General features: G+C 48.3%; 1 protein-coding gene across 1 annotated transcript; it reads right to left on the reverse strand.

Moving 5' to 3' along the window:
• Positions 1–3,602, reverse strand: LOC136555705 (lymphocyte antigen 6E-like). The gene is made up of 3 exons (XM_066548628.1): positions 3,551–3,602; positions 960–1,079; positions 1–209 (listed from the first exon to the last, which is right to left on the reverse strand). The coding sequence occupies exons 1-3, from the start codon at positions 3,600–3,602 to the stop codon at positions 1–3; spliced, it is 381 nt and encodes a 126-aa protein (XP_066404725.1).
• Between the last annotated feature and the right edge of the window lie 6,551 nt (positions 3,603–10,153).

Raw genomic sequence — 10,153 nt, forward strand, 5'->3', positions numbered from 1 at the left:
TCACAACCCCACCCTGAGCACACAGATCAAACTCCCCACGATTCCCAGCAGGACCACGGCGTAGTTGATCCGGATGCTGTTGGCGCCGCTGAAGTTGCACAGGGAGGTGCTGCAGCACTTGGTGGAGTACGCGGCCATCCCGAAATTCACGTTGGTCTCGGGACAGTCCACAGAGCATTTCTTGGTGATGCGGTGCCCCACGTCCTTGCCTGGGTGGAGAAGGGGTGAGAAAGGGGAGCTGGGATTTAGGATTCTGTTGGAAGAGCTGGCCAGATGAGAGGGATTTGCAGTTTCCTTAATTTTCCACACAGCAATAAAAGGTCTTAGGGGGGTTTGACAGGGCTGGGTGTGAATCCACAAGTCCTGGATTGAGTGTGGGACACTGGGAAGTCCTTGATTGAAACCCAGACTGGCCTAAGTCTCTGATCTGGTTGCCCAGGTGGTGGCCAGTCAAAGTTTGGCCTCAAGACCTTGGAGGTCTTTCCCAACCTAAATGATTCTGTAGTTCCTGTAGGACAGCAATTCCAATGCATTCCCACAGCATTTTTTCAGTGCATTCCGATTCCAATGCATTTTTTAAAACCATGTTATTAGCACCCAACCCTTTTCTATTCTCCATCCCAAAACACCTCAGATCAAACAACAGAGGCTGCTCCTGAAATTTGGGGGTTCCAGCCAGCCCTTCCACAAGGTAGTGAGGCCCTGGCACAGGTTTTCCAGAGAAACTGTGGCTGCTCCATCCTTGGAAGCAGCCTGGTCTAGTGGGAGGTGTCCCTGGAACAAAATGACCCTGAAGGTCCCTTCTACCTCAAAGGATTCACACTCATCACATTGAGACACTTCAACCTCAAAATCATCACTTCTTTCCAACAAAACCATTGATTTCCATCAATTCCCTTTTAAAAAGTTGCCCACCAACTTCTAGAAGAAAAAAAAAAATCCAATTTTCTGGGACTCACCAAGTCCAACAGTGCTGTACGTGGTTGTGCAGTATTTCTCATGGTCCTCACACCTGTAGGTTTTCATGCAGTTCCAGTTGGAATGTTCATTGTCACAGATGTAGCAAAACAGGGAGGAAGCTGGAAAAAACACCCACAAAACAGATTAGTGATTCCCAGCAATTCCCTCCTGGGGAAAAAAAAAGTGTCAAAAGCCTTGGAAAGTACAAGAGGGAAAGTCTGGTGTGAACAACTTTTCCCAGCAAGTGCAATAAGTTTAGGTTTGATTAATAGAGCTGAGAAAACAAATGTAGAGAGCAAACCAAGTTTTCTTTCTGGACTGAAGGTTTTAAGGGGTTAAATTTATATTTTTCATCCTGAGCAGCATTTTCAGGTGATTTTTTTTCTTCTCCCCAGGATCCACGTTGGCCTTGTTGAAAACCAACCTCTAAAAGCAAAGTCCTGGCGAGGGGAGGAGGAACTGGCCCAATTCTAGAGGTCAATTTTAAATATTTTCACCCTACATCTGCAGAACCCTGCCCAGACATGAATTAATTAATGCCTGGTGACACCCCTGGGAGCCAAATTGAGGCGCCACAGTAAAGGGAGTTCCCTGGAAGAGGCTGCCCTGGACGATGGATGGATTACTCCTATCAGCACCTGGAACAGGGTGTTCTCCATGATAATTTTTCCTCAGTGACAAGCCAGGTCTATCCCAGAGCCAGAAAAAAAGTGGGATATTATTGGGCACAGCTGAAGTAAATTGAGTAAAACTTCCAGGCTGGCCACTGGAACACAGATGTGCCTTCTCGTTCCCCAGAGGTGGATTCACGGTTGGTGGAAATTGCTTCCCTCCTGCCCAAATTTCCAAGAAATGCTCCTCATTTTGGGGCTGCTGGGCTGCTCCCAGGAAATCCTGCTCCATTGTCACCAGCGATGAAGAGCTCTTGGTTGAAGGTGAACAAAAATTACAAACCAGCGAGGGGTCTCCATGAGGCTGAGATTTCCCTGGTTCTGTTTTTCCTGATTTTCTCAGCCCAGGAAAGCTTTTTTTTTTTTCCACATAACACCCCTTCCAATCAAACTTGATCTTGTTTTTAGCAAGAAAACCCCTCCCAGTGGCCCTTCAATGTTCGTTCTCGATTCAAGCTGTCATCTGAGGTTCATTCTGCCCATGACACTTGGCTAAACAGTTCCAGAAGCAGTTTTAAAAGATAACTGACAGCCCTTTTTGTCTCTAACTATCCCAAGGAGGAGGGGAAAAAAGGCCTCCCCTCTGTGATCTGGGGAGCTCTGGGTGTCTCAGCACAGGACTGGCTTGCTCTGAAACCTTCCCAGATGCCTCAAGGAAAGTTGGACAGGGCTTGGAACAACCTGGGACAGTGGAAGGTGTCCCTGCCCATGGCAGGGGGGTAGAACAGGATGATCTTTAAGCTCCTTTCCAAACCAAACCATTTTATAGTTTTCTGATTCTCTGCTCTTTTCCAGTGCCAGGTGTTGCAAGCTCAGGGGTTCTCTGTAGCAGGAGGTAAAATCAGCCTTGTTGCAAACTGGATTTAAGTTCTCCCTTCCATCTCTCACTATTTCTCCATCACTTGGGAATTTTCAGCCTCCCGCCTCTCCTCTGGAGGCTCCCCAGCTCGATCTGGGGGCTCCTGCCCCTCTGCATGCAAAGCAAAACCCAGACCTGGCGAGGATTATTGCAATTTACAGACCCAGGAGCCCTCTCTGATCTGCTTTTCTGCCAAATTTCCCCAAACCACTTCCTGCTGCGGATGGACCCGGGCCCTCAGCACGTGCCTGAGAGCAACTGAAAGTGCTGATGCTCCCTAAGTGATCCAAGGAAAATCCCTTCCAGCCAGGAAACAATAACAGCACGAACCATTAGAGCTGCTCTAAAGCCTTTCCTGCGTCTGCCCTCCACCCTCCATTAGCCGGAGTTTTGCAAATGCAGCCAGAAACAACCTTAACGGTGCAAATTGTGCTCCTCGGGCTGGCAAATCCGTGCCCACAGCCAAGATTTCCCAACTGGATATTCCCCCACAATTATCCAGGTACGGCTGGGCCTCCTTTTAAAGAGGACAAGAGCAGAGCGTTGTGCATCCCATTCCAAACACGCTCCCAGGCACTTAACAGCTCTTCCAATTTAGGAGCAAAGAGCTCTGAGGCTTTCAAATACCTGCCAGCAGCCTCATTACCTAATTGGAGTTGTGGGGAATAAAGTGAAATGCTGGCAGGAGATGTGGAGCCAAGACCAGCCGAGCTTTCGTCCACAACAGCTCCTCGAGTTTCATTCAGGAACAAAAATCAAAGCAAAGGCAAAAACCCTGAGCCCTGCTTGATTCCTGTCAGCATTTTTCAGGTCGTGTCTTCAGCCCTGAAGTGGTTGGAGCTGGATATCTGAGGGTGTGAGAAACCAGAATTCATCTCCTCTGGGTCACAGAGAACCCACCCAAGAGCGAGGACTCAACCACACCAAATATTTCTGGCCATGGCTGACACCAAAAATTCCCCGCCAAGACCTCGGCAGCTGCAGCAAAAGCTGCCAAACCCTCTTGTCCCTCATTTATCTCCTTGTTTTTCCTCTCCTCTGGCTCTCCCAGCCCCCTTACCTTGCTGGGCACACAGGACTGCAGCCAGCAGGGCCACCAGAAAAGCCTTCATGGTTGGTCCTCGTGCCCTCGGAGCTGGAGCAGTGTGGGAAGATGCACCCCAGGAGGGTTTTATACCAGCCCTGCCTCGTCCCTGGCTTCCTTTGATTGCATTAATTTGAGGTTTGGGCAGTGGGAGCACCCAAGGTGTGATCAGTGCTGGGTGTGTTTGTGCGTAGAGACCTATGATGAGGCTGCAGATAGCAATGTTTTTTTTTACCTCTCCTCCCCATCCAATCTTTTTTTTCCAAGGCCTGCTCCTGTCTGCATTGCTGATCTGTGGAGTAATTGAGCTGATCCAAACACGGGAGTCCTTTTTTGGGCTGAGCCACAAAACCTGGAGCGAGTCAGGGCATGGCTGGGGTGACACCTTTCTTGCTGGCACCCTCCATCCTTTCTTTCTGCCATGGAATGGGAGCTTAATATCTCTGGGAAGTGGGAGAGGAGGCAAGGAAAGATTTTTGGATTGTCCAGAGCCATTCAGAATTATCTCCTTTGTACAAAATGCTTTAGGCAGGAAGCAGCAGCATTCCTTCAATCATGGAATCATAGAAAGGTTTGGGCTGACAGGGACCTTAAAGATCCTCCTGTTCCACCCCTGATCCCACTACTTCTGCCTGGAGATGTCACTCAAAGGTTCCAACAGCCCAGGCAGGGATGCGGGTTTGATGCTTTTGTTTTGTTCTCCTGCCCTCCAGAACCATCCAGGGTTTCCAGGTGACAATGTTTGTTGCTCCCTGGAGACCAGCTCCGGACTCTGTCAGGTTTTTCCAGTCCCCCATGACCTTTCCAGTCTTTCTGGGCTCCCTCCTTCTGCTCCCACACCACCTCTTGACTCAGGGTGCAGAGGAGCCAAATGACTCAGGCTGCAGGAGAGGCACAAAGTGCATGGAGGAGTTGAAAATCTACAAAGGGCAGTGAAAATGACTGAGAAACAAAAGAAATCATGGCCAAAAGGTCTTGGCAGGACCCTTTGGAGAGAGAAATTAGCAAGGGGACCTCAGGGTCAAGGTTTGTAAGGTCACAAATGGTGTGGAAACAGAAGAAATAACATCCAGGTGCTCTTTGTTTTCCCCAAACTAATCACAGAATCACGGGATGCCTTGAGTAGGGAGGGACCTGAAAGGATCAGCGAGGCCAACTCCTGCCCTGCTCGGGCAAAATCCTGGGAATCTGGACCCATTCCCAACCCCTGTTAGGAGTTTTTTACTTTTAATAATTTTTTCTTTGCCCAATTCCTCCTTTTTTTCTGCAGCAGCTTCAACCCTCAGTGATTCTGTCTCAGTCTCCAGAGGGTGGAGGGGGATGAGACCCCAGTTTTCCAAGTTTTCCATTCCATTCCATTCCATTCCATTCCATTCCATTTCATTCTCTGGTCTGACCTTGAGCAGGAATCTTGAACTATTTCATCTTTTAGCGAGGATGTGAAAGGCCCACGTGACAGATAATGCAGCAACAATATTTCAGAAATAATCTGGGGAAAAAAAACATTCTCTCTGAGAAAGATTCTTTATAAATGCAGGCATGAAAAACATCAGGCAGGAAACGGGATCTGCTGGAGCAGAGAGGGGAAAAAACAGGTATTAATCCACATGTTTGTTTAACGTATAACTCCAGAATTGTCTCAGTCAGCTGGAAAAATGGAAAATGAGACTTCCTTCCCTTTCATCCCATCAAAAATCCCAAAATGAAAATGAATTATCACCCCAAATCCAGCTCATCTCAGAGCCAATCGAGCAGAAAAATGCAGCTTCTCAGCGGGAAGAGGGAACAAGGCTTGAACACAGCCCACAAAGAAGAAAGAAGAAAAGCTTTGGAATTAAAACAAATAAATGAGCAGTAAATAAATGAGGCTGTTAAAACAAAGTGCAGCTGAATAGAAAAAATGTCAAGTGAGAAATGGGCTGTGGGAAGTGGGAATGTGAGAAAGCTTTTAAATAGATTGGAGAGAGGAGAGGTTAACAATAATAATAATAATAAACAAGATTAATATTTCAGACAGAAGTGGAAAGAGAGAAGCAGGGAGCGGAGAAATATTGGTGCAAAGCAAAATAATTCAAGGCAAACACACAAAGCTTGGGGGGAAATAATTAAGGACAGGCAGAGTGAGGGAAAGGAATAAGACGGGATGGGAGGGAAGTCCCTCCTGTGTGGAAAATGTACATTTTCTTATGTGCAGACCCTCTTCAGGTGCTAAAAACAGCCCTTCAAGGGGCTGGGAAATTGCAGAATCCCCCAAATCCCGTCAAACCCATGCCAGGATAAATATTTACAAAAAGACGGCTGAAATCTTTGCCCAACCACTGGGGGCTCCTGTGCGACCTGGATGGGGAAAGCATCCAGGGCATCACCTGACCCCTATCCCTGTGTCCCCGGGGGAGGCTGCCAAGGCTCTGGGAGGCATCTCAGGCTCTGGCCAGGTCCCAAATCCCAGCTATTCTTGGGCCCTGTTTGCATTGCAGTCACGCCCAGGGCCACTGCAAGGGCTCTGGGCTCCAAGCAGCACCATGACACCGGAGGGAACGGTGCCTTTGGAAGCAAAATCCATTTTTTTTCCAAGCAAGGGGTGAAGAGAGCTGGAAGAAAATCCAGGGCAAAGACAACTGAGGGAGTGGGAGTGTAAACGGTGCCAGGAGAACAAGGCAGGGAGGTGTTAAAACCATCTCCCAGGGACATGAAAAAAGCAGGGTTGAGGGGAGGGCATCGGGGTGAGGCTTGCAGCAGAAACTGGGCCAGGTGGGTGTCATCTGCTGGGGAATTAAACAGTTAACAGGGCCTGGAAGTTTTAGGAAAAAGAAACCTTCACCCACTTGGGGCTTGGCAGCCACAGAGGGTGTTTGTGCCAGACTTTGGGAATGCCTTGTGCAAGGCCAGGCCCTTTTGTGTAACCGGAGCCAGACAAAGCGTGGTTTCAACCCAGGATGGAGGGGATGGGATGGAGCCAGATCCAGGGATGTTTCAATGTCAACAGTTCCCCCCTTTTTTCTCTCTGGAGGGTGTCTCCAATCTCAGCTCCCCTCAATGGTGCAGGGAGGAATCTCTGCTTCAGCTCAGGCTTGTGAAGCGCAGCCAGGAGGGAAGGAGAAGGGCCATGGATAAGGTGGGAGTGTGGAGGACAGGATGGTGCTCCCCGTGTCCCTGAGTCACGCAGATGGTGCAAGAGGTCCAGCCTGACTCCAGACAACACCAGGCTGGTGTGGTTGTGTCCTCTCCTCCTTCCTTGGAGGGTCAGGGAAGGCTGGGTTGCTTCATCTGGGCCTGCAGTGGCAGCAGGGTTTGGGTGAAGAAGCAGAAGTGGGAGATTGTGGGGTTCAGAAACACATGGAAAAAAAAAGGAAAAGCTGAGTGTGACATTTTGCCTTTTCCACTCAGGCCTGTTGCAGGCAGCCTGCTCTATTCCTCCCTTTCCCAAAGCACATCTGGCACAGCTGTTCTGGCAGGCTCAAAAACAGCAGGACACAGCTCCTCAGGTCATTCCAATGGCAGATTTTGGGAAACAGATTTGTAGAGAATTTTTGGGGTTTAATAGAAGGCTTATACAGTATGTATTTGTATGTAAACTTTAAAATAAGAAAAGTTGATTTAGAAACGTTATGGAATTAGCTAGATATTGTTGAGAGAGAAATGGAGCTAGAAAAAAGTTTTAAATGATGGTTTTGTAACTAAGACTAGATATTTTAGAGAAATAGGACTATGAAAGATGTATTGTTGTAAGACTTATGAGGAGCAGTTTTAGATGATTTGACAGCAAATGACAGAGGCTACCAAACTTACAGCTGGGATGGACAGGAGTAGCCCAAATCCACCAAGTGTGGATGAAATACCAGGTGATCAAGGCTGGCTTCAAGGCCAGGTTGGAGGGACCTTGGAGCACCACGAGGCACTGGGAGACATCCCTGCCCACAGCTGGGGTTGGAATGAGATGATCTTTAAGATCCCTTCCAAACCAAACCATTCCATGATTCTGTGACGTCCAACTCAGCAGCTGTGATCTGCACCAGGAGCTTCCCTGTTGATTTCAAGAATTGAGGAACTTGAGTCCTGTGGTGTTGGAACCTTGGTTGCTGAGAATTTTAGACTTTCTGTCTAAAACCTTCAATTTAAGAGTTTAAGGTTTTAGAATATAGTAATATATATAAGGCAAGAAGAAGGACCAGCCTCCACCCTAAAAACTCCATCTTGCTTTATATCTATTACTATATTCTAAAACCTTAAACTCAAAATTTTCCACCCTGTGATATTACACACTCCCATTCAAACTACACACCCATAATCCCACTTCTATAATTCAATTTTGGAAGCCTTCTCCATGCCCTCAGGTCAAATGCAACGTTCTCTTGGGGCTCAGTGCCTGTCAGCACAGAAAGTCTAAGATTCTTGGAATCAGGGTTCCAACACTTTGGGTTTGCAGCCAGCAGGGAGGAACTGAAGCCATTCCATCACATTCCCTCATCCTCCAAGATCCTAAGGGAAATTTCAGCCCCATCAGCTTGGAGCAACATCAAACAGCACCATCAGGCTCAGAGTCACCCTCCATGACTCACACCCCCAGCAAAATCCTGGTGGAAAGGCCAAATCCAGACTCCATCATCAAGCAGGGCCCAAGCGCCACCCAAGCCATCGGGCCATCAGCATGGCTTGGGCACACCCCAGCCTGGGTAGTCCCCTGGCATGGGGCTGGTGCTTGGAAGCCACTTGGATGTAACCACCCTGTTTGTGGAGTTATGGATGTGAATCATCCTCCTTGGAGCCAGGTTTGTTGTTTGGTGGTGGCATCTCCACAGCCAGGAATGGGAATGTTGGAGACCTGTGGGGGTCTGAGGGGAAAAGGGCAGTGAAGAGGGTGGTTGGGGATAGGAAAAAAAGAAGAAAAGAGAGGGGAAAAAAATCCAGCATCTTCTTGGAATTCCCCAGAAATAATTAATTCCAGTCCCCCTCAAGGAGGGGACCACTGACTGCAACCGTATTTGGGATGAAATAACCCCTTCTCCATGACAAATCCCACATTTGCCATTGCTTTTTTCACTGAAAGTTGGAATTTCCCCTTGTCTAACTCCAACCCTCCTGATCCTCTTTCATAACACAAGGAGTCAACATGCAGGAGCTAAAATGGGATTGTCCCCTGCACCACATGATCCCACAGGCCCTGACAAGCTCTGATCCCTCTTTGTAAATCCTGGCCTGTGGTAGATCTCAACCATGCCAGGATAAATATTTACAAAAAGACAGCTGAAATCTTTGCCACTGAATGTTTTTGTCTGGGGTTTGAGGAAGACAGGCTGGTGGCACCTGCTGTGTTTTTCTTCACAACACCTCTGTGAGCACTGTGGGGGTTCTGTGTTTATTTTGTGGGTGGTTTTAAGTTGAACCTTAAGATCCAGGGTGTCACTCAAACCTGCCAGGCTGGTGTGACATGGCTCTGGTGGCATTTTGAGGGCATCCCCACGTGTCTGCAGGGCCTCCAAGACAGCTTCAGTCTGCTGCATTTTGGGTCATCTTCAACAAGAACCAACATTCTCCATGTCTGCCCATTTTATTGTGCTTTGAGTTCTTGACTCATCTCTTCCATGGTGGGTGTCCCAGGCATGGAAGTGATCCTCTGCACTGGAGCCAAGAACCGGAATTTCCAAGGTTGGGGTGAAAGCTGGGAATCAAATGAGATAAATAATTTCTTTTTTATCTGTGGAAAATGTGGGATGAGCTCCACAGAAAATCTGTCTGTTCTTCGTGGGATTACAGAATTGTGTTTGGATTGGAAGGGAACTTAAAGCTCATTGAATTCCAGCTCTGTGCCACGGGCAGAGACAGCTTCCACTATCCCAGGTTGCTCCAAGCCCCCTCTAATCTGGCCTTGGACACTTCCAGGGATGGGGTATGCACAACTCCTCTGGGAAACCTGTGCCAGGGCCTCACCACCCTCCCAGGGAAGAATTCCTTCCCAATATCCCATCTAAATCCACCCTTTTCCAGTTTTAATCCATTCCCCCTCACCCTATCACTATTCTTAATTTATTCCAACTTCTCCGAGTTGGGTTTTTTCCACAAGAAGATCCCAACTGAGAGCAGGAAAACCTCAACCAGAGTGGAAAAACTCAGCCCACAGAAGATCCGGATGCTCCAGTTTCTCTCCTACCCCACTCCCACTGCCACAGCATCAAAAGCCTGGCTGGGTGGTGAGAACCAGAGCTTGGGCTGGTCCTTGTTACGTCCAGAAACTTGTCACACCTCATGTAATGGCCCTGCTGAAACCTCCCCAGCCACGGCCAGGGACACCAAGGATGTCTCCAGGGAGAGCCCACGCTGGCGGAGGAGCTCCAGAGCCAGGAAAAAATCTTGGCTGAAACCATCCCAACCCCATGGGTGTGGCCACCAGGGCACAGAAACAAACAGTCCTATCTGAGAATTCAATCGTGTCCTCCACTGGAAGAGATGATGGGCATTTTCCCAGGAGGGTTGGCCAAAAATTCACAGCTGCGTTGTTGTTTGGGTTTGGGTTTTTTTTTTTATTATTATTATTTTGGGAGGGCAGGGGATGGTTTTTGTGAGGGTGGGACAGAAGGAGGA

This window comes from Molothrus aeneus, chromosome 1 (genome assembly GCF_037042795.1).
Source record: "Molothrus aeneus isolate 106 chromosome 1, BPBGC_Maene_1.0, whole genome shotgun sequence".
NCBI classification, from domain to species: domain Eukaryota; kingdom Metazoa; phylum Chordata; class Aves; order Passeriformes; family Icteridae; genus Molothrus; species Molothrus aeneus.